General features: G+C 36.2%; 1 protein-coding gene across 5 annotated transcripts in view; it reads right to left on the bottom strand.

Moving 5' to 3' along the window:
• Positions 1–25,869, bottom strand: part of tll1 (tolloid-like 1) — a 99,813-nt gene that overhangs the window by 20,403 nt on the left and 53,541 nt on the right. For 3 of the 5 annotated variants that reach the window (XM_088636169.1, XM_088636151.1, XM_088636161.1), the window contains 12 exons: positions 23,227–23,405; positions 22,207–22,312; positions 19,832–19,956; positions 16,143–16,258; positions 12,340–12,442; positions 11,858–11,974; positions 9,769–9,914; positions 7,881–8,076; positions 5,166–5,291; positions 4,829–4,989; positions 2,834–3,014; positions 319–441 (listed from right to left, as the gene is read on the bottom strand). In XM_088636169.1, the coding sequence (XP_088492295.1) occupies positions 319–441; positions 2,834–3,014; positions 4,829–4,989; positions 5,166–5,291; positions 7,881–8,076; positions 9,769–9,914; positions 11,858–11,974; positions 12,340–12,442; positions 16,143–16,258; positions 19,832–19,956; positions 22,207–22,312; positions 23,227–23,405 (1,679 nt within the window). The remainder of the gene's footprint in view (positions 1–318; positions 442–2,833; positions 3,015–4,828; positions 4,990–5,165; positions 5,292–7,880; positions 8,077–9,768; positions 9,915–11,857; positions 11,975–12,339; positions 12,443–16,142; positions 16,259–19,831; positions 19,957–22,206; positions 22,313–23,226; positions 23,406–25,869) is intronic. The other 2 variants (XM_088636178.1, XM_088636186.1) reach the window with 1 other exon arrangement.

Raw genomic sequence — 25,869 nt, 5'->3', positions numbered from 1 at the left:
GACTGGGTGCTTGAAAAATGCAATGGGCCACCTTACTCCTCTCATTCAGTTAGTTCTGTCATCCAGTTATGCTAAAAAGTTTTTCTTTGAGAAGAATAAAGAAAAAAAAACGTAGCATGTCCATTTACAAAGTAATGGTCATAGGTCTGAAACAGCGTTAATGAAGAACAAATGCTTTGCTCCAAGGAACAAACACATTTGCTGTCAAGCAGTCTCCCAGTTTTGAATGGATGCTTTTCAGCCCTTCGGGTTAAGGAAAGATCCATTCCATTTAACGTGTGTTAGATTTGGAACCAATCGGGGGACATGTGGTCGTACCTCTGATACCTTCAGAGGCCACCAGTCTGTCAATAATACGTACTCGGCCAGAGGGAGCAACATGTGCCGCGTCCTTGCAAGACCCAAAAACAAAAATTCTCTCTTTGCAGTGCGCTTCCTTGTCTGTGAAAGAAAATGTATCAATATGGCACCACATATGAGTGTGTGCAGGGGTACGTAATGCTTTCCTAAGTATAAGCGGACAGGGTCTCCAGGATCAACCATTGAATCTCTTCATCGCTTCACGTTTTCAAAGACAGCTCTTCATAGTTCAGAATGAGTTATACATACAAAAGCAGCCATGAAAGGAGGCTGACCCATTTTTTTTTTAGATGAATTTTCTTTCATTTGTTTCATGCTCTGCACACCAGCATCATGTGATGGGGCAGTGGCTCTGTGGCTAAGGATCTCCGTCTGTGGCTGGAAGGTTGCCGGTTCAAATCTCGTGGCAGAGCAGTACTACTCTATTGGGCCCCTGAGCAAGGCCCTTAACCCCAACTGCTCCAGGGGTGCCGTATAAATGGCTGACCCTGTGCTCTGACTCCCTGTCTGTGTGTCTTATCGTCTCTTATCAGGTTGTATAACCAGCTGTTACAAACAAAACTGGGATGTGATTGTTATTCAGCATGGGCTGGGGACAGTGGTCATAGACCAGTTGTGTTGAACATTAAGGCTTTTGTGTGAAAAAAGAAACACAGCTGAAAACACTGTGTTAATGTAGAGGCTTTCCATTTTTAAAATGCTGCCTATAATTTTATAATGAAATATGGCCTTCCGGTAACAAAATCTGCAGGTTTGATGTGTTTTCCTTTCCTCTTTCAATGGACATACTGCAAGTGAAATGTACAACAGATAATATACACCCTATTTTAAAAAGACCTGAAAAAGAACTGCCATTATTTTACCTTTGCAGTTCTAAAAAGGAATCATAGCAAGATACAAAAAGATTAATGATCTCTGGATGGTTAAAAAGATGCAAGTTAACTTATGCTTATTACCCAAGCTGCACAGTCGGAGCTTGCACTCAGCCTTTTCAAAACAGACAAAACAACAAGCACAAGAACCTTACACATGATACATGTAACCAAAATAAACATACATTAACTTAAAAAGAAGAATTCTACAACAGATGTCACATTTTTTAAAAAGTTGAGTACACTATCAAAAGCACCACACATGACAGCATAACATGGCACACTGATATATTATTTATTTGCTGGACTACTCTTTTTCACTGAAGGCTAAAGAACATATCTTAAAATGTCGACCTATTTAATACACTCTAATATTATCTGCTGTAACCACCTGCCTTTTGGATTATTTAATAGCAAGGCCAAGATCATCCTTTTTATCCACAAGAAAATACATAAAGTAATTAGTTCTGCAATGTTACCAGTTTTTGGCATCAATATTACACAAAAAAATGAAACACACCAGCAGGACAATGCTGCAACATTTTGCCACAGATTGAAGTTTGAAAGTGCAAGGTGTTTATGACCAATTCAAAAACCTTATCATGAAAACTGCGCACCCTCAATGTATAATATACAGTACAAGACAAATGGTACCTTGGGGAACATGTTCTACCAACAATAATAGTGAAGTGAATAATATTGAACACTAACATAAAACCCATTAAAAACACAAACTGAGGTCATTCTGAATAAACAAAGCATCCCCGTTGTCCTAAGTTAGGGGTTCACCATGTATTTGTGTGTGTAACTATTTCAATGCACCGCAGGTCACAATTTACAATACAATAATGATTTGTATGAATGTATCCATAAAAGCACTCTGTATTTCCCTCTTTTCTGGGCTATGCAGGATATGCTGCATTGCCTTTGCCCAGTACATATATAGATAACGTTTTTGAGACATAGCTTTAACCAAATATAGCTTGGATGATATCTAAAAGAATAATTTGAAATCAGATTCACAGAATTCTGCATACAGATTAATTTGTTTAAAAAAAAGCCTTGAACTGTCACGTGAACAGGTCAGTACATCACATTGCTCAACACCTGAGAAGATGACATTTCAAATTATTAAGTATTTGCAATATCTGTTGTGCCTAGTGATTATACCATGCCACTCAAAATACCGTAATGAATAAAAAATAGAAAGAGATAAACAGTCTTAGAGCATGTTTTCTATTTTATAATTTCTGTTTCATTGGAAGATTTAAGTGCTAGACTTAGCAGAGGGTGACAATCAGTTAATATTCACAAGAAAATGTGAATGTTTACAGTTCTCCTGATACAAAAGACCTGCTAAATATCATATTTTGTAAATGGCAAAGTAATTAGGCAAATCACTGTAACTTGGGAATGTTTGGATCTTTATCTTTTGTAACAATGTTTAAGTTAATCAGGCCTGAAATAGAAACCATACAGAGATCATAGCTACTTTTTTTTCAGAAATAACAGCAGTCATAAATATTCAAATCTGTCAGTATAATTATCTTGAAGCCAAAACCACAAAGGTAAAGGGAAAAACATACAGGAAGGCTCTGTACCTGAGAAAAAATGTGCCTTGAAGCCCTTCTTAGAGACGGTATTGTCAGACTTAAATTCTATTCTCATGTTGTTGTACTGGGATGTGATGACTTCAGGCACTTCTGTTCCACAGAACTTTCCATGGAGTTTAGAATCTGAGGAAAGGCCACTGCGGACTTCAACGTAATCATATTTGCACACCTAAATTGCAAAGAAACAAACATCAGTAAGATATCACATCAAAATACACATTAGAAGAAGAAATCTGAATATAAAATGCTTATTTAAAACCTTAAGTTGAGAGATGGACTCCCCAGGGCTTAACTCTGTCTTCCTCACTTGAGATACTTTCATTGACTTTCTTTTATTATAATTCTATCCTGTGTTTAACATGATACCATCAATAAAGGTGATTGGTTAAGTGACAGAAATGGAATTGCTCAGTAATTACATTTTAAGATCTATGCCGTGAGAGTTTGAGTATACTGTAATGAAAAGTGAAAGCATATTTGTCCAGTGTTTAATTCCTGTGGAAGTATTTAAAAACTAATGATATTATTGTTTCAGTGTTCTGTGAAGTACAGGAGCTCCAAATATAAACAATTTAAAAACAAATGTTAAAGTGTCTTTTAAATCATGACTCAACCAAAACAAGCTACACTTATCAATCATAACCCCTCCATCTCCAAAAAATCAATTTGCACTTCAATTTTCACGACCTTAAAACTGGTTCTACCAGAAGTCATTTCATATATTGTTAAAAAGTAAGCATAACATTATGTATCTTGCATGTCAAAACGTGTGTCTAGTACAAAATGAAATTATTTTCTGACATGCTTTAAGACATTTCCTTATGTATATTTATCATAGTGAGTCAAGCTCACAAAACATCTTTGTCTTGTGTCATGATTCATGTTTGCCATTTTATGGCTGAAACAACAGGTGCAAAAAGCTTCAATTTTAAGCCCAGTGGGAAAATTGTTTGAGCCAGTCTCATACTATGCCTGATACTAGCTGACCACATGAACAACTTAAGTAAACTGATTCTGAGAAGGAACATATTCTAGAAACAACCTTCTTTTCGATTTCAAGCTCTTTTATTATATATATATGAACTCACATAAGTATATATATTATCTGTAGGTACTGACATTAATATACAATAATGCCTTGTTGGGATTATTAGTGTACTGGGCCTTATTTTTCCCAATGCATAATTCCCTGCATGATTATGAGAAACAGGGATTAGAACTAAAACAGGATTTATTTTAGATTTTATTTTATGGTGATTTAATTTTGGTTTCAGTCAAAACCCCTTATTATTGAGGAAAAGGGAAAAAAAAGATTTGTTTAATCAGAAATAGAGATTTGTCTAACATTTGTCAAACTACCTAATTGTGAGTCTCAAGTTCATCCTCCAACATGTTTTACAAGCATCTAACAAAGTATTTCTAACATTAACAGTCATTATTCTCTGTATACTAACATCTTAATCAATGGCTAAACTACTGTCTACTAAACTATACTCCTAGCCACTAATCTATACTACTAGCCTGTTTGGTCAAATTACATGTAGCAACAATATATACTGTACAACACTCAGGCTGAGAGGGATACACTGCACATACCTGGTTTGCACAATCCAGTATTATTAATTATTAACAGTTACAATAAAATGCAATGGGAATTTTTTGCAATATAGCGTAGACCTCAAAGACAGGGATGTAACGATTTAAGGAACGAGTAAAAGTTAATTCTACAGTGAAAAGTACAAAGTAGAAGGATTATGTTTTGGCTGTTGAGCCTTTTTCAGGTGTGTAACAGCCAACACAGAAACAGTTAAAGGCACTTTAACATTGTATGTTTAATAGTCATAATAAAGGCTCTGATGATTATCATACAGTATCTTGTCTAAATCAAGCTAAAAAGCAGCCAGGTTTTATCTTAGAGAAGTTGATTAGTGTGAACAGAATTGTTGTGGTTTTTTTTTCATTTAATTTTAATAAATCACTTACTTCATTTCCTTCAAGCTCAAAATACTCAAACTGCATGGAAATCCTGTATTGTGTAGGAGCTACCACTTGCCACACACAATTCTTATTTGGGGGGTATTCTCTGGGCCAGCCCGGTGTGGTAATGGTTCCATTTAGCTTTGTTAAGAGCCCTCCACAGGCAGCTTAAAGAAGAAAAAGGTGAAGGGGAGAAATGAAACCTATCACAAATATAATAAAGGTCTATACAAGTGTCTTTTTCATAATTTTTCAAAATTCTAAAAAGCATTTAAGCAGAGAATGTGAAATAAAATGTTTCATTTTGTTCATTGCCTCGCAACTCATGTGAAATGTACAGCACCTTCACAACTCTTCTTGTCAGGCCCAAGTTCATAGCCTGGATCACAGGCACACTTGAAGCTCCCCAGGGTGTTCACACACTTCTGTTCACATCCTCCATTGTCAGGTTTGGCACATTCATCTTCCTCTACAAAGGGAAAGATTCAATGAGATGTTTAAGAACTGTTGGTTTCCTCGGCTCAAGCAACAAAACAATATGGAAACACCGAAGTATCAGGTGAGCAATAGTATTATTCTCAGCATGATAACCAGTAATTGGTTTTACTACAAAAAATGGTGCCCTTGTTTAAAGATCATTCATTATCTTACATTGTGTGTAACATATGGATTTGTTTACTTGTGTATTTTCCGTAGTTTAACCGTAGTCTTACGTCGTAGGGAGTTATATTGTTTTCTCTCCTGCCTACTGGTCAGAATTAATGTTTTACAAACTCAGTTACAGAACTACATTTGTATCCAGTTTGGTATTATTAGGAGTTTTCAGTTTCAGCAAGAATGCAGCACAACTCTTTAAGGAACCATGAGTGCCTGACTTCCATAGTTTATTAATAATAGCAGGGCAGCAAACATTGTGCTGATTTTATTCATAAATTACACAAGACTAATAGCAAAACGTGCATTGATCAATGTATGTTTTCCAAGATGCTGAGTGGCTTTTTTTTTAAATAACATGGGCACAGCTATCAAATTTCTATTTTTAATTCTTTTCTTATTCACAGTTACACTTTCAGTCACACAATTTCACGTAAAGAAAATATCCTTATACTGTATGTACTGTATAATGAAAACGTTGATGATGGTAGCAGAAAAACAGATTGTGTTCTGTGCTTATAGATACATTCTGTGTAGAAGTATGTTTAATTTTCTTAGGTTAATTCTTGGCAGAACTTGATGAGTAAATATGACAAAACTGTCAAAAGCATTTCATAATTCAGTCCAATATTAGTTTTTTTATTTCAAAATTAAGTAATGAATGAACTTTATTTGCTTGCAAAATAAACTTTATTTGTACCACCATTAGGCATTGAGTCATTCTACACTGTAGCCAAGCTGTAGCCTGTAGCCAAGCAGGTAATGCTGTGTTTATTTTACAGTCTTTTTAAATGCAAATGGAATTAATATACTTTATCTTGTTTGATCTTTTAAGCCTCTCTTGTTATTTTCTAGGCACAAAGAGGTCTATCAGCTGTGAAGAATTCTATCATCTTAGCCTTTGCTATTAACCTGTTTCCAGGAAGGAATTATGCATGGTACAATCAAAATAAAGTATTTGAAATATGTTTTAGGTAGATTCCATAGACTGTTATAATTTACACTTCTTTATATGTTGTTGCCTAGAGTAGGAAGCTCTGGACAATGAGGTAGCAGAGCGTTAGAAATAAGAGGGAATTTAAAGTACATCTTATTTTGGTTAGCATTGCTGTCTGGCACTGGTGTGGCCACGGGTTCAATTGTGGCTCTAGGGTGCTATCAGCGTAGAGTTTGTATGTTTGTATGTTCATTCCATGTTAGATAGATTTCCTCTGGCTGTTCCAGTTTCCTCCAACAGTCAAAAGACAAGCTGGTAGGTTAATTGGCTTCTGGGAAAATTAACCCAGGTGTGTGAACAGAGTGTTAGATGCAGGCAGCAAATACTACTGTATACACATGAATGGGAAACAATTTGCTTGAAGAAGGTACATATGAAAATGAATGACTTGTTTATGTGGACACCATTTAATCTTCCAGACAAAGTGAAAAAGCACTTAAAAAAGAAAAATGATATGTGCAGTAGGATATACAGGCATAAACACAGAATGTAAATGAAGTGATGTTATGTTCAAATTTAACAATCCGCTAGTAAAATCTCATTTTAATACCATGTACAGTTTTGGTCACCTTTTTGCAAATACGGTATTACTGCCCTGGAAAAAGTCCAGAGAAGAGCAACCAGGCACATTCCCAGGCTCGCTGGAAAGTCCTACTCTGACAGGCCGAAAGAACTAAATCATTTTAATCTTGAACAGTGGAAACTATGAGGGCACTTGATTCAAGTATTCACAAACCTCAAGGGCTTTGACAAAGCTAACCCGATTGACATCTTCGGAATCAAAAGTTAAACAGAAACCAAAAACCTTTGGATTGCATGGACTGTTTAAAAATGAAGGTCACATTTTATTTTGTGTTTAATTGAGAAATTTTAAGTGCTGTATGACTTGAAGTGAGGTTCGTTGTCTACTTTTTAACAAATAAATTTTTATGTTTTAAATGCAGGGTTCAGACGTTGATTGTTTTGGGATTGAGGATTTCATCACCCTTAGCTTAATGAAGCTTTGGCCTTACCAAACATTTTGTAAAGTAAATTTTTATAAGAATCTGAAAATTATAAAAAAAATTTCACTAATGCTCAGTTATTTTCAGTTTTTTTACTTATATTATACATGACAGCACAGCCTTTGCTTAAAACCTCTCTTTTAATAATGATAATAATAATCAAACCCTTTTTCAGCACTGACATTATAACAACAGATATTGTAAATAATAAAAAACAGTGTAAAATTATGTTTTGGTTTTTCTTTCTTACAATCACTCTATAATAACTAACCCCTAGATATGTATTTTTTGTAAAATACAAAAAAAAGAGTTTTTACATGTCTTTGCCATGTCACATGTCTTTCAGACGTATTTTTATTTATCAACAATATTTTTTTATGAAGAACAGTAATGGAATAACTACCTTTGAAGAAGTTTGCAGCAAATCCAGCCTTGTTGACTGTCCCATCAGAGATGAATTTCATCCATAAGTTATTTGAGGTAGATCGGATGTCTTCTGGCTTGTCATAGCCACAAAAACGACCAATGAGCGGGCTGTTCTCTGTGTTACCATCTCGGACTTCCAGGTAGTCATAGGCACAGCTATCATGTCTTTCAATCTGTCATTGCACAAAGATTAAGCATAATTACAAATTCAATATGTTTCAAATTTATTTTAGAACATTCTAATTGAACAACTTATATTTTAATTGAATACTTAAATTGAAAATAACCATGGAAGTTTCTGCCAATCATATTTAATAAACATTCAAAACTTAACATCCCCTATGACACTCTCATTAGAAAATATGAAAAACATACAAAATTATATAATCATTCACAGAATCAAGTCTTCAGATGCTTACGTTAAGAAAACATGCTTAAAAAGGACACAAATCCAAAATACAATGTTTCTGCAACATGGCTTTCCCATTATGATATTAACAATAACTTAGGAAACCAATCCTGTGGTACATTTAAGGATTGGGTCTTATCCAGAGTAAACAGGATTTCATAGATCACACAGCCCTTAAATCCTGCATTTACGGTACGAGATGTGTTTGTATAGAAGCAGCTGTGTATTTCGCCTGCAGGGGCCGCTCTTCTGTTCTTCTAGACCTTGCAGTGCTATGAATGAAATTATAGAATGAAGCTACTACAGTTGTGCTCCATATTTTTCCCTGAATGCACTGTGTGGGACACATTCCTCCTGTATAAAGCAGATAGAGGAAGATGTACTGTAGCTCTAAAAAGCCACATTGTTTCGCTCACACTGTACTCTCAGTTCTCCTACATTGCAATTTATAAAGTATATAATTTCTTGAAAGAAAATAGAAAAGTATGCAAATTGAAATGTTACAGAGGAGAATATAGATCTGGATTATTCTCAGCTTGTGAGCGGACATGTTAATGCCTCAGAAACAGCTTCACTGAAAGATAAATATGCCAGTCCATGAATGGAGTTACATAAAACACAAAGGGAAAGGACATCCACTGCTGGGATATTTTCTGTTTAGAGTCTGCACTGCGCTTTTGCACTGGGCATGATTTCATTCAGACTTCTGAATTACAGCTGCGCAAATGGTTTGGATAAAATTGACTACTGAAAAGGTCTTTAGACTACCAGCCAATCAGAAAATTCTGAATTTATCAAATTGTCTTGACACAATAACCCAGCTTATTTTTGTCATGCACTCTGCATGAGTATACAATACAGTATTTTTCAGACATTGGCAAAGTTTTATCAGTCTTAATATATCAAACAGGAAAGATTTCTAATGTAATTAAAAAGGATTGTACAGTATGTGATACTATGTACAAATTATAAAAAACCTTGACACACAAATAGGAATACAATGCTGTGGTTAATTTAGCTGCCAATAGTCAAAGTTCTTCCAGTAATTGTCTTTACTATACTGGCATCCCATGCAGTTCACTGGTAGTATCTGAAAATATGTACAGACTGTTTTGCCTGTCATCACTTCTACAGCCTCAGGAATCCTCTGCCTTTTCACTTTTTGAGGTTTCCTCTGTGACCTTTCAACTTATTACATTCCTCAGGGATTCTAGAAAACTGACAATCATACGACATAATTTCAAAACCGGTCAGCAGAAAACAGTTTGTTCACATGTAGCACTATAGCACTTTTTTCCCCCCAGTTTTAACATGCAGCACATGTGTATGTTGTGCCATGATAAAAAAAAGAGAAGCCTGGAACTGAATAAAGTAGCTCGGAAGTAATCAACTGATAATAATCCTGTTGCTGAATCCTGACATGCCTTTGAAAGAGAGAAACATTCAAGGCCCTCACCTCAAAAGCCTGAAAGCTTAATCCTACATTGTAGTTTGCGGACACTGTTATCTTCCACACACACTCCTTCATTGGTCTGTAGTCATCTGGATAGTTGGGGGACTGAATCTGGCCTGCATCTTTGTTGATCTCTCCTCCACAGATAGCTGATTTTAAAAAATGACATAGAATATTGGCTGTCAGGAGACTAAAACAATGTTGGGAGACAGGACTATCATTTTGTAATAGCCATAATATCCAACAGAAGCAAAAAAAAAAAACACATTTAGCAAGAGAAAGGGTATAATTCTCCTACGGTGTACATCATGTTGAGATTTTCCATTTGTTATATATGTGATTTAGTCTATTTGGACGTATTAGCTCCAACTGATTTTAATTGCAAAGTAATCATTGACCATTGATATGTTGCGCTTCATATAATTACTTTCCCCTGTAATACACTTCGATTGTGAGCGGAGATCAGGTTTGATGAAGCAGAGAAGAAAGTTGCTCAGCATCCTTTTGTTTTAATAAATTCCAAAAATGAATGTATAATATGTTTTTAGAGAGTGAGCTTCTCCCTTCTTAAGGTGCTTCCACACAGGAAGTGACTTATATACGTTAATATAATATATTTTATCATATATAATAAATTATATCATTTACAGAGACATGAAAGTTCACCACCTTATGATTCTATGGTTTTACATATTAAGACATATCTGACCTTCATCTAGTCCTCACCAAGTCCTAGTCTACCACATCGACAAGATCAATTTACCACATTGACAGAGGCCTGGAGATCCCTGGATGTAGCTTTGGGGCTCTTTGTAATCTCGAGGAGCATCATAGGGTAAGAACCTGGGGTGAATTTGCTGGGACGCCTACTCCTGGAAAGATTGGCAACCGTCTTGGACTTTCTCCATTTGTGAATTATCTTTCTAACTATAGAAAGATGAACTTCTTATTGTTTGGAAATAGCTTTATAACCCTTCCCAGACTGATGAGCAGCAACGATTCTTTCTCTGAGACCATCACAGATATCTTTTCACCTAGACATGACAATGTACCACAAACCCAAATGTTCCAGACCAATCAGATTCTGATTTTACTTCCTGATGATCAACTATCATGTGCAAAAGTTTAGCAGCACCTGCTTCTATTTACTTCCTTAACTGATATGGAAGCAGTAAGGGTGCACTGTTGTGTGAAATTTTTGTTAAATACATAATGACAAAGTAAAATTTGTGTGTTTTATTTGACACATAGGTCTTAGGTTAGGTCTTGGGGAGATTGAGGTGAAGGTCAGATATTTCTTAATCTGTGAAACCATAGAATCTTAAGAAGGTACTTTCTTTTTCACATCACTGTATATAATAAAATTTAGAAGTGACTAACGTTCAGTGGGAGGTTCCACCTCCACATCAAGTTACACCGCTTTAAAAAAGCTTTGAAAATTGCTTCGCTATTTTTTCCACCACACAACTGGAAGGACAGTGACCAATCAGAAGCAAGGTACATACATGTGTTTGTTTCTGCCTCAATGTCAAAGACCCATTCCATAATCATGTAACCATACACAGCTCTCAGTTAGTTTTAGTGGTAGAACACTGTTTGTTACTGTGGTTATGACAGGATGCCTAAATGTCCCTGCCCCTGGAGCAGTTGGGGTTAAGGGCCTTGCTCAGGGGCCAAACGGAGTAGGATTCCTCTGCAGGCTTCAGGATTTGGACCGGCAACCTTCCAGCCACAGGCACAGATCCTTAGCCACAGAGCCACCGCTCCGCCATAGAGCATCAAAGTCTTTTGATAGACTAGAAGAATAGATTTGCGGAACAGCTACAATAACAATAACACCACTGGCGAAAGTCAGGAATTCCCTGGCAAAAATCCTGTGAAAACACTACCTGTAGGTGACAACCCCTGTTTAGTAAACTAATTTAGTAAACTTTTAATAAATAAACTTTTGTCTAATTAATCTTTTTAAACTATTTCTTATCGCATCCAGCCTTACAAATGAATATTGTAAAAGATATAGTATGAAACTCACATTTTCGGGGATACATATTTCTGTTTCCAAAACAGCATTATGTCGTAACCATTAAAATACCTTCATAGATGGCAGAAAATCCTTTTCCCATCCAATTGCTGCTGCTTCGGAATTCTATCCACATGCGACTTTCTGTGGATATAAGGACTTCTGGGACTTTATCACCACAGAACCTACCTGCAAATGATAAGTGATGCTTACAATACAAGTTTTAAAAAACTAAAGTAGATAAATTAATTTTTGTTAGATATACTATCCCCAAGCCTTTAATATTTTACTTACTAGTATCTCTACAAGAATTTTAGTATAGATAAAAGAGACATATTAGCTATAGGGTGGATAATGGAGGAATTTGTTTCAAAAATGCTAAATCATGTCTGAGAAGTAAGATTATAGTACAGTATAAATAAAGTTATATTACATCAATTGAAATGGAAGAAAAAAACTAAAATTAGAAAAAAGTAGAAACAGAAGCCATTAGTACAGGAAGCATATAAAACTGTGAAACAGAATTCTAAACGTTTTTTTAAAAAGCATTTTACCAAGAGGTGGTGCTTTTCTCCAGTAGCCATCTCGAACTTCAATGTAGTCATACCAACACGAACTGCTTCTATACAGATCCATTGTTGTAAAATTTAGAACAATCTAGGGCACAGATAATAAACAAGCCTTCTGTTAATTTGTTTAAATATCACATTAGTGAAGCGCTCTAAAGTTGTTACAATGATTGGGATCTCATAAGTATCTTACATAAGACATGACTGCACATACTGCACTGAAAATACAACAGTTTGAAGATGTTTCCTTGAAAAAAAAAGTCATCATGAAGTACCAGTTTTATAATTCATAAGAGTCAAGTGTTGACATGACCTGACTTAGAGTAGTTTCCCTAGTTAAAGACAAAAGCCTAGAGATATTATACATAAGAGATCACTTTATTAGCCATATACTGTACAATTTCTTGCATTAGGAATTTGTATTTTCACATACCCCAGCTTGCTCTCCACACAGACAGAGAGAGTGAAGCTTGGGGGTCAGAGCGTAGGGTCAGCCATTGTACAGCACCCCTGGAACAGCTGGGGTTAAGGGCCTTGATCAGGAGCCCAACGCAGCAGGATTAATCTGCTGGCTGTGGGATTTGAACCGGCAACCTTCCAGCCAAGGGTGCAGATCCTTAGTCACAGTTTATTTTCAGGCTTATTCTGCCATTACATTAAAGTGACAATGTAATGAGTCAGATGATCTTTTTTTACTATTCAGACTGGTTTGGCTGGTTTGAAAGAGTTTTAATGTCTCTGGTGGAAAATATTTATTGTTTTGTGGTATATTTTAGTGGTCTATGAATTTTATCCAATACCAATACAACTTTGATTTAACCCTGGTGATTGAAGATATAGCAAAATATTGAGTAAAGGGGCTCATAAAAGCTCTAGGAGACAAAAAGAAAAGACCAAGAAGACTTTTTGTTCTTGAGTTGCAGACTTCTGTAGGCTTTGGTGAAAGGTGGCATTATGGTGCCTCAGGTTATTTTTTATCAGGGTTCAAAAAACATACTTTAAGCATCATAGCAACATCCATAGTATTGTCATATTATATTCCCAGATCATTGTTCAATATTTTGTCAACAAAGGGTTACAAAGATAATCATACAGTAAAATATTATCCTGAGGAATGTGATGAAAAATGATTGAAAATATTTGGTCATCCAGGTTATCTTGCAGAATTGTTTTTTTGGGCCTGTCATGTGTTTAGCAATAGGGTTTCGTAATAAAAAAATATCATCTTGGGGCTCTTTGTGAAATATATGCAGTAAAAAAGTGCCTTTCAGTGCCTCCTTCTGGCACTGAGATCTAAATATTGCAAATGATGTATAAAAGCCTCTGATAGTGCCAAAAATGTCCCCTGGACAAATTTATCAAGGCAATGATTACGATTGCATAAAATGATTAGACACGACAACAGCATTCTGTCTTTCATTTCCATTTTACCCCTTTAATTTCAATTTTCCAATACAAAATATGAAACACAATATTTAAATCCATGATTTGTTTTTCATGATAAATACATAAAAAGGTAAAATTTCACATAAAATGTTTCAGTCTCGGGTCTTTAGTATTCAAGCCAATTTCATTTGATTGTACCCTTGTTAAATTATTTTGTAGCCCTGTTTTTTATGGAAAAGTTTCAGTTATTAAAAACATAGTTAATGACTAGATATTCCCTTTTTATTCTTTTTAAACGTATAAAATATTATATTTTATACAAAAAGTTTCATTACTTCCATTGAATGAAACTGATATAATGCCATTCAACCTAAAACTTTGAATGACATTTTGATTTCTAATTTCTGCTTTATTTTTCTTAACTGTGTACAAAGGTAACATATTATGTGACCTTTAATACACCTAGATAAATAGAGGCTTTCTCGTTATTAAATTTGGTTAGATGAAGATATTTGATTAGTGATGGAGATTATTTCAGGGTATTTCCTATTGCTCTATTAATCAAGTGATAAGCTGATTGCTCATTGAGCAGTGTGCAGAGCTTTAATCAAAAACATTTCAATTTTGATCTGAAGATTTTACAGAAAATAAAGAGGGGGTGGGGGGGGTAAATATTATGCAGCCTGCCTTCAAAACATGCTCCTCACAAAAGTGGCATGACCAAAAAGATACAGCAACCCAAATATCCTGAAGATATAAAATACAAAAAGACATGCTAATATTTTAGGGGCTTAATCAGGTAGAGTAATTGCCTGCGTTATTGGAGATGAGGAATTGAAAAGGAGCATTTTGCAACTCGGCAGAATCTCTGAGCCAAATAGATGAGGCAGTCTACAGTTCAAGGGGACACTATGGCCCAGTCTCCCAGGAGAGGACAATCAATGGATGTGTGTCAGCAACATTCACAAATTATTGGCTATGCAAGCACATTCTGCAGTGCCACAGAATACCAAATGCAAATAATGCATTGGTTTGGAACTGGAATGGGACAAGAAAGGATTGCTCGGAATGAACAGTTTTGAGCTGTTCCATTTGTCTGCAAGAGTCACATCCAAGGCTGCCGCTGCTGACTGAATGTTGCAATGTCTTTCTGTGAGGAAAGTTAGGCAGACAGGGAAAAGGGCTTATTTGTCAACGTGTACTGGTGAAACCTCGGGTTTCACAACGAAGCGTTCTATTAGAAATATATCATTGTTCTCAATCCTCACAAAATAAAAACGAATGCATTCAGCATTTCTCGGGAGTTCCAAGGTAGAATACCACCAGCCAGACCTCAAAATGAACGTTTGATTAAAAGTATATGTGAATATTGTAAATAAATTGATTTTAAAACATCCACCTTTATTCCAAAAAGGACAATGAAGATTTTCTGGAACCCAAAAGAACATTACCAATGCTTCTGGACCTCAGGGAAAATATTGTATTCCGTTTAGACTGATCAGTTACTTTTTCCCTATACAGTATATTAACTATCCATCCATCCATTTTCTATCCTGGCAAACAACAGGCACAAGGCAGGATACACCCTGGACAAAGTGCTAGACCATCATAGGGCACACACAAACACTCACTCCAGGGCCAGTTTTCCCAGAAGCCAGTTAACTTACCAGTATAGTCTTTAAACTGTGGGAGAAAACAGCAGCACCTGGCAAAGACCCATGCAAACACTGGAAGAACATAAAACTCCACACAGACAGCACCCCAGGTCTGGAATTGTACCCAGGTCCCCAGCGCTGTGAGGCAGCAGTGTTAACCACTGCAACACCCATATTATAATTACCGTTATTCAAAATGGCACTGAATCAGCAATAATCCCAAAAGTTAATTATTCATCTGGCATTATGACCAGTACACAGGTACTCTCTAATTGGCCTTATAAGGTCTTTGTGGTATTCTATTTACAACTGCAGAGTTCTGGATTTTCTATATCTATTGAAAACAAAACTTTGAAACCCACTAATTGGATATGTTTGTGTAACTACTGAGTGTGTTAATTATTGTTAATATTTATTGTTTTTGTCAGCCATACTTCTTTCTTCTCTTATTCGTACTCTTTTAACTAACAGTTTAAGACCAAACTCTTCAGCTAACGCCTCTGTAATATGCCAGAGAAGTCACTCTGTTTTTGTTTGAAAGATTGTTTTCTATGTCTGGCACATTTCTTTTTTTAATGTGTATACATTCTCTTGAAAGCACAATAAATAAAAACCAACAGCTTCTATTTCACAATGTTCAGATTCATTATAATATATTACAAGAAAACAAAGAGTACATAGCACTGCATAAACAAATGTTGTAAACACTAGCTTTATTTTTCACTAAAAGTTCAGATCACGGCATACCTTTTCCCCAGGTGTAACTGATATTCTCCAAACACAATGAGTATATGAGGGGTATCCATTTGGGAATCCAGGGGAAGAAAAATTACCAGTTGAGTCTTGTAAAGTCTCACCGCAAGCTGTAATACAAACATCAATATACTGTATTTAGTTATCAAGATGCTGTCATCCTTATTTGCCATACAATGTTGTTCATGAACAAGTTCAATTTCCATTTATTAGAACATTCACAGCATCGATTATACAGTTTTAATTATTTAAATTCTTATTTTAATTGCAATGTATGCCCTCTTACCCTAATTAAAATTTAAAATGTGTGTTTATCAGTGGTGTATTTGAAATTGACTTCTTCATGTACCGTCTTTCTGTTTTCCCAATTAGATATTTTTATTCCACAACACAAGATTGTTGTGCTTTCCTAAATGTCTCAATGGTTCAGAGATATTGTATTATAGACATATCCCAATATAGATATTTTATTTTAGATTAATTACAATATCTCATAATATTGTATTTTATTTTAACAGGATGCTCTTCTGTCTGTGGCACCATGACAAAAACACAGAGTTTTATACAACAGTGAGCTAATTAATTGTGTTCGTAATCCATGGACAGCATTTCCAGACTGAGCTTATTATTAAGTGTGGTGGAAGTTTATTTTGGAGAAAAAAAAAATCTAGTATCTTTAAGCGACTTGAGGTTAAAAGGATTTCTTTTTATCAAGTAAGCGGGGGATGCAAAAAATCTATTTCCATTTGTTATGAGCATGATTAGCCTAACACTTGAGAGTTTTTCCTGTCAATCACTTTCACCTCTCCTAGGAGATTGATTAATGCTCACCCCTCCTGCTGGGAATCAGCTGCTGCCATTTGCCTTACAATTAATGATGGCTTCATTGAGACCATCACTCAGCAGCCCCCAACCTTCACAGCTTTCAATCAACAAGTGATTTCACCCGGAGAATTAGGGACCTGATCCCGAGCAGAGCCAAGGTGACACTGCAATCACAGCTCAGGCTCTTCCCAATTAAAGAGCATCAACAGTCAGCAGGCAATCAGCAGATAATCATGAGCTTAATAAATTATTAATGATGACAATATCTTCAGATAAAAGGGGGTGAGTGAGGAGGTTTCGTCTGTAAAAAGGAAGACAATGCCTCTTTAAAATGGGAGCTTCCTTGTTAGACTGAATGAGAGATTAGATCTGACAAGCACTGTAAAACAGTGGGGGAGGTTTTCATGCTGAGCACTAAATATGGCACTTCAACATGTGGTGACCCTTCAGGTTAATATAATGATAACTTAATTCTCTAGCAAAAAAAAAATCACGTGATTGCTTGTACACCGCAAACTGGAAGGTTAAAAACTATTTTTTCAACAGGAAAGCAACCAATAGCTAATACCTTCATGATGTTTGGATCTGTAGTAAAAGGTAATAATAAAAAACTATTTTATATGGCGCCTTTAAAAGTGGTTTCTCAAGGTGTTTTACAGAAAAACAGTGTACTCCATTTTACTGATTTGTTTGAACATGTGGAAATCATTTTGTGTATGAAAAATCAATGTTGATAAAAAAAAACTCTCAAGCAAAGTGCTGGAAGGTCCAGTCTCTTATCGCATGTTTCTTGTGGAGTTTTTCTGGTACACAAGCAACTTTGCTTCTACTACAGATTTCCAACTGACTGAACTGTTCACTGTGAAATATTCTTTTATTCCCCCGTGCTGCTTTCATTATTCCTTTATTTTCCTTTTGCCAACATGGGATTCCAGGCGGCAAAAAACTGCAACTGTCAAATTTGCCAAAAGAAAGTATGTGTGTGAGTCCCCAGAACCAGTGCTGGGAAACTCTGGCTTAAATATTTATTCACTACATTGAAGTTCTAAACTTCCTCCCAATCTCACACACATCTGCTTGTCTACGTACAGAATATAAATCTCGCACCCAGGACTTCCATTTGCTTGTGTCTCTCTTGAATCTCCCCTTGCTTCCCCTTCTACTCCCTAACTCATTTCTCACAGCAGTGAGCGGGGGGTTGGGCAGCTTTATGCTCACTTATCCTCACAGCTAGGCTGCCATTCCCTCAGCTGACTGAGTCATGCCAAATAAGCTCTGCATTAAAACCTAACTGAGCTACTGAAGTGTGTGTTGGCGATAAACCAACATTCATACCTATCAGAATCTGCACAGTGCCTGTGCTGTTCTTGTTCACTTGAACTTGCTAACAGTTATGGTATGCATGTCTTTATGATTGCATGGATGTTAGTTAAAGTTTTGTTTTACAAAACCTAATACTGGCAAACATACAGCTTCGAGACAAATTTAACATTGCACAAAACAGAACTCTATCAGCACACGCACTCAGCAAAGCAACAGGGGTGATTGTGTATTATGAAGGGTCTCTCACAAGAAGCCGTGGAAAAACTGCAGAATAGCATGAAACTCCTTGCTGCATATACAGGTAGTTAAAACAAACTGTATGTTGAATGCAAAACACAGAAATGCAAAAGGCCAGATTGTATAAAACAAAGTGTGGGGTCTTTCATGTCATTTCAATTAAAATCTGTATTTGTTTCTGATACATATAAAACAAAGCATTTGCACTGGAAAGGACAAAGGGTCTTTTTTCTAACCTCAAATGAATCAAATAAATCCTTACTAAAATGTAATCCACTCACAGTGACTCCAGAGAAGTATAACATCATTCTTGTCTTCAAAATTCATTTTGCGACACAATTACATTGTTATAATGTTCCTTACTTATTTTGTGAAAAATCTTTTTGAGGTTAACCATTAATAAAGTACAACAAAGTGCTCTTAAAATACTACACTATTAAAGTACTAAGCAAGACAAAGTATGATTGAAATTGACGTTTAAGTTTAGTACCATGTGAGTAGCTAACTGCCAAAATGAATAACTGGTAGTTAGTATTGTTAGAAGGAAAAAAAATAAAAAGGTACATTTGGCAATCTCCTTAGCAAAGTGAATCAGACTAAAGATGGGTGAGGTGAAATGGCTTTTATAGACCTCTTCATGCAGTGTAGTACTGAACTACCAAAGGAGAGGTCTTTTGTAAAAAATCTAATCTTTCCACATGGCTAGTCTTCTTTTCAATCACAGCTAAGAGTGTCATCAAAATGAAACAATTCAAACCCTTAACATGGTCCTCCAAACCTGTAGTGAGCAGAAATGTGGTCCTTTTTAGTTAAAAAATAATTGTGCCTGGAATCATGAAAACAATTAAAAACTAGAAGAAAAGGCAGTCCGAGGCAGGATTCTAAGAGGAGATCAATGTGCCATCATAACACAATGCCTCAGAACACTCAGACATCTTCTCTTCAATGGAAGTAGAACACTTACATAATACACATGTACATTTGCAGCATTCAGGTTTGGGTATAAGAGTAGTTCCTATCATTTTGTTAATGTCTGGAAGCAGCCTTTTAAGTGCATTACTACAGTGTACATGTTTGAATGGGTCAAAAAAGAAAAAAGCTTCTGCAATGGGAGAGTTTATAAAAGGCGGGACTGAAGCCAGGCCACTGACAATTATTTCAGTGCCCTGTGAAGGATTTCAAAGAATCAGCAGCTTTAACAAGTAGCTTATGTTTTAAGGGGGCTGAAAAGGTAAAGTCAAAGTTGACATTAAGTAGCTTATTGACACAGTTTTTGTCAGTTGTGTGCTTGGCAGTACCTGGACATCTATACAGCTTTCTTGCCTGTGCAATGTCTCCTTTGCTTAATCTTGTGCGTTGGCCAATTGCTGGTCTTATTCCATTATCATCACGGGATGGAAGAATTGTGTCCAGAAACATGCCCCTAGAAAACAGAAAAAACCTACATGTTTACACTCTTAGATCCTGAACACAATAGCAAAGAAATGCCAAACAGATTACAAACTATATATAAACAAAGCAATTACATAAAAAGAATTGTGTACAGTTGTTGTCATCACACTACAGTGAGGGAATTGCTCCTATAGAAAGAGTTAATGAAAAAGTGACCACGAGTACTTCTCTATTGTAAAAGGTAAACGAGAGGTAAAAGAACTGTATTATTTAGTACCGACAGAGGATATTATCAGTGGACTTGATTTTCAAAATGAAGTTTTCATGCAAATGAAGTAATTCATTATCATTGGATTCCCATGCTCAGTAATGAAACAAGAGCTCAAGAGCATACTGTATATGGACAAGCCTGAGAACAGGGTGACAATTGGCTGAAACAATCTGGCACACCTTATTGCTGACACCAGTTGTCTGAAATGCTTTAAGAAATGGGTGGATAAAACCAACACCTCAATAAGCTGCACGAATTCTAAGTACAGAGGGTCGAATATCATCCTCTTGTTGGTAAATCTCCTTGCTTTTCTCTATAAAGGAAAAGTGAAGGGTCCAGAGCTTTTGAAAATGTAGTCAAAAACAGAATTTTAAATATTCTATCTGAAACACATTTCTATGAATACAAAAATGTATGGTGCACAATTGTATTTTAAACTTAAACATCCTTGCCATTTTGATTGTCTCATGTAACCGCAGGAAATATGAAACTATAATATAGACGAAATATAGATACAATATGACTTCTCTCCCTTTCCCCAAGATCTTTCATGTACGTCAGAGAAAAAAGAGCAGTGTCCGTGTCCATGCTGTAAAGGGACAAATACAGGTTAATTCTACACTGGGATGTAAAAGGAAAACCACATATACTTAACAAAACAAGAAAAAAAATCAAACCAGAACAGGACACTGAAAACACCCCTCTTGTTTGGAAAAGCTCTTAAGAAAGAAGAAAAAACTGCTTCTGTGAAGAAGGCTGTGGAGCCTTTTTTCAGCTGTTGGACTGAATAAGCATTATGACAGCTCATTAGTGAAAGATTCAATGGGGCAGGGTTGAACTGATTTATCTTCTTGAATGTCAAGCTTTGAAGAATTCAGGAAAAAATAACACAAAATGGAACCAATCTGCCTTGCAAATCAAGAGAGCAACACTGATTAACTAAGTCAGGGCACTGTTGCTCACCAGCTGGGGTATTCACTGCCAAAAGTTTCTAACCTGACAAGACGTTACAGCTAAGCACAATCCATTAGTGACAGGCCACAATCACTAAGATCAAGAACCGTGACACCTCATTAAGACTGATGGGGAAGACCAAGTTTAATACTTTGGAGAGGGGTGTCTTGTTGTTACAGAGCTCCACTCACTGTGATTAATGGCAGTCTGAGAGCACTGCACTACATCGATCAAGTTATGGGACCTTACTTGCTGCACTTCCTGTGTACTTCCTCATCCTGAACTGCAAGCATTCTAGCAGGAAAAGGCATATCCTTGTGCTGTTGTAAAAGCAATGGCTTCTAGTGTGATAAAATCTTTCTTGTGAAATACGGTGACCCCTACACCACGAATGACCTGCACGCCAGTCCTAAGCCCCACTGCACACACCATGTAGGCACACAGGACTTGGAGAACAGTGAAAGACACTCTCTTGATCAAGCTTTACAAATGGAAAAGAATGACACAAGACAGTATCTGCAATCTGGTGCAAAGTGGGAATGAAAGATGTATATCTTCTATTACTTTTAATGACTTGTGTATCTCCATTTATGTATTTCTAATTCATAGAAAATTTCATTTTTCTTAGAAGGACCAGTAACATTAGCTAAGATCATAGCCATATTAACAGAAAAAAATCTTTTTGAATAAATCTTGAAATTTTGAATAAATATTTCACCACACAAATTAATAAATAAACACCACATTTAATGCGAGTTCCTTGCGCTTAAATCAAACTTTTCATTCTAAAGGACTCCAGATCTCTACATACAGTATGGAACACACTTTATTCTTCATTGAAGTCCAGCACTCACCAGAATGATGTGTGGCATCACTTTGTGCAGGCAGCCCTGCTACGCAGCAGATCAGAGCCTACTAACAGGAAAACATTCTCCTACTATATTATGGATGACCTTATTCAACAGAATTCAAGCAAGCATACACCCCCCCCACACACACACACAAAATAAAATAATTCAAACGCAAACTCATAGATGGGTAACCTTAGACTCCAACCTTGAAAAGGTGTTCCTGGCATAGTGCATAATGCTGTCAAAGTCATACGACTCTCCAAGAGAATTCACTTCTCCAGGTTCCATCTTTAGAAAATTGTATTCCTGACCTGAAAGGAATTGCAAACAATGATGCTTTGAAGTAGGGCAATCCAGTCAATGTGAGGATAAAATCCGAGAAAATATCTCCAAAAAGTTAGAAATGTGTGTGTAAGACTCAGAATAAATTTGTTAATTTTAAACCTTTTCCTACAATTGCAATAGTGTTTCTGCTGATTATTTAGAGCTGGTGATTTATTTGTCATTAAATATTTTTCATTAATTCTATTTTGTAATGCACTATATAACATAACGAACTATATAATAAGTAATAGGTTTATTCCATCCTGAAAAGAGATGAAAGAAAACACGTTTCGGCTGTGGAGCCTTCTTCAGGTGTGAGCCCTTAAGAAGGCTCCACGGACGAAACGTTGTGTTTTCTCTCCTCTCTTTTCAGCATGAAATAAACCTATTACTTGTTCCTATATGATGAATATTCTCTTTTTTGAGGCTCATAAATTATCACTGGATTTTCAGTGCAAATGTTTATTCACTTCTAAGTTTGTATCCTCAGATCAGAGGTAATTTCAGTCGATTTACTACAGTGAGCCATGCAGTGGAAACTGAAATGTTAGCAAAACTTCTAAGATCTAAAGTACAAGTAAAACGTCTTGGTATATTGCCTATGACTATGAGGAATTACTTGCAAAAGAGAGCAGAGAAGAATAATTGCAAAATAAATCTTAAATAGTTGCAAAAAAGCAAAACTAGCAAAAAACATTATTTGTAATATTCCAGATAATTGAAGAAAAGACAAATAGTCTTAAAAGGTGAAGTGTTTACTTGTTGAAAAACAATCAAATAATCTGGTTTCAATTTTAGGAGTATGGTAATTGGTACAATAATTAGTTCCGACAAAAGGTCTACACAAAGTGCTCAAAATAATTAAAAGTTGCTCAGAGCGGGTACATTTGTGGGATCTCACCTGGCTGGATATTTTCTCTTATAATGGTCACATGATCATCTCGGTCTGGTCTTGTATGCTCATGCCAAAAGCCTATCACATGTCCCAGTTCATGAACGACAATCCCAAACTTGTCACAGTTCTTGCCAATGGATATGGCTTGTGGACCATTTCCTCGTCGCCCTACATAGGAACAGCATCTGCCAGGCAAAGACAGGAGAGGTTATTTTTCTGCATACCTTCTTTTAGCAGAACCCATGGTTCCTGTGACCAAATTCTGACCCATTAAACTGGCATTTTTGCTTATAGAAACCTTCAAAGTGAAGCAGGTCCAATCACTTTAAATTTCAGTGGTAGTCTTATGGTGAAAAGCTAAGAAAAGCAATTGTTTCTTGACTGCTTGCCAGGCACATTTTACATGGTCTTGCTTTGAATATTCATGGCATAAAGAAAGCGATCTCTCGTGAGACTTTGCTAGAGACCAGTTGTGTTAAGGATCTAAACAGCACAGCAAAATGAAATAACACTGAGTCACTAAGAAAATAATTAACAATACCCAATATTTTATTTTAAAAAGGACGCAATTTAAATATTGAAGCAAATTATCACCCTTTGAGTTTGAGAGCACATTAACATCTAAATGACATCACACTTTGAATTCCTCATCTGCTTTCTTTTAACAGATTTCCACTAAAGTTTATTTTGTAATATAGCAAAACCTCCCTCAGCTGATAATTGCTTGTTTGCCACCCTTAAGGCCATTTTGAAAGTGAACTCTGCCTGCACTCCTGAGGAAAGCATTGCCTAAGATTACTGATCCACATAATCTCCATTGCTACAGACACTAGTTTAGGGTGGTATCTATTTATATGTAAGATTAATTCTCCCTAATCTGTTCTGAATTGTCAATGATAGCTCAGGAAGCTTAGTATATGGCAATGAGTTTCATAAAGGTGGTGGGCACTATCTCCTACATTATTATTTTGAAGTAACTTTAATTTCAGTCGCTTATGAGACTGTACATTACGATATTTGAAATCAAGTCCATGTGAAGGAGCCCATTTCAAAGCTTGTACAAGATGTTGCACAAGATGCGATATAAATAAATGTAGATCAGTAGTAAACCATTTCATTACTACACGTTTTGTGAAGAAAAAGCTTTAGATTTCACGCCAAGTGCTTGCCTGGCAATTCTTTGGAATTGAAAATAAATACCGATCAAAAGGTTTCTGATTAAACCAATATGGCCATACATCACTATCAGTCCTGATCTAGTACACTTAAATTGCGATGTAATATATTCCAGTAGATTCAGTATAATACTTCCATCCATTTTCATAAAAACTTTATCCATACAAGGCAGTAGGGAAACTGAAGCCTATCCTGGCAAGCAACAGGCACAAGGCAGGATGCACCCAGACACAAACATGCACACCACTTTTCCCAGAAGCCAGCCAACTAACCAGTACAGTATGTCCTTGGCCAGTACAGTATGTCCTTGGCCTGTGAGAGGAAACCCATGCAAACACGGGGTGAACATACAAACTCCATGTACAGTAATTGTGCTGGAATTGAACCTAGGGCCCTAGTGCTGCGAGGCAGAAATGCTCACCACTGCACCACTGTGTATTATATTTCAAAATTGCTTATTGTGTATTATGTATTACTATTATTGGAGGACCATCTAAGCATCAACCTTCTAAAAGTGCTCTGTGTATGGCTGGAACACAGTTTGAATACTGGGTATTCAACACGCTAGTGGAAAGAGAGTAGCCATTTAAACATGCTGATGAGTTTTTTTTAGTTAGGTGAACTGAATCTTTTTATAAGGAAAGGGTTTCATGTACATGTGGCATTTCCTCTCTGTTAGCTGGAATTCTCACTTTTGACTGTAGTACCACATAGATTCGTTTGAAGAGTGATGAAAAAATATTTGCTTTTTGCTCAGTTTTTTTTATTACAAATCATCTTCTGACCTGGCTGAAAATGTTTTTAAATCATTTTACTAACGCAGCAATAGAAATTAAAAGCTTCAAGTATCAAAGTTCAAGTATGGATCAAAAATCAATAACCTACCAAAGGGAAAGGCAGAAATATTTTTATTATTTTCATAATCTTATTCTGTGGCTATGGGGGTCAGCAATTAAAAATAAAGGTTCACAAATCTATTAGAATGGCCATCTTCACCCAACAACAAACTCACATCATTGAAAATCACCAAAACAATCCCAGACATCTTTTCTCCACCATCAACAGACTGCTCAAGCCAAACTGCCCCACCACATTACCTGCCTCATCACAACTTTGCAACACATTCTTAGATTTCTTTAGTTCTAAGATTGACAACATCCGGCATCACATTCTCTCCACTACGGATATAATTTCCACACCTCCTCCCTCCTCATCCAACTTCTCTGGTTCCCGTCTCTCCAGCTTCTCTCTTCTTGACTCAGCATCCCTAAACAAACTAGTTACGCGCATGAAACCCACCACATCTATTTTAGATCCCATTCCCACCACTTTATTCCAGTCCTGTTTCTCTTCTCTCTGTCCCATTGTCCTCAATATAATACATGAATCCTTGAGCACCGGCATTGTACCAACGGTCCTCAAAACTGCTGCTATTACCCCAGTGCCAAAGAAGCCTAACATGGCTCTCGACAA

This window comes from Lepisosteus platostomus, chromosome 1 (genome assembly GCF_059453375.1).
Source record: "Lepisosteus platostomus isolate fLepPlt1 chromosome 1, fLepPlt1.hap1, whole genome shotgun sequence".
Lineage (NCBI taxonomy): Eukaryota > Metazoa > Chordata > Actinopteri > Semionotiformes > Lepisosteidae > Lepisosteus > Lepisosteus platostomus.
The sequence above is the reverse complement of the archived record's forward strand: the minus strand, read 5'-3'. Positions and strand labels throughout refer to the sequence as shown.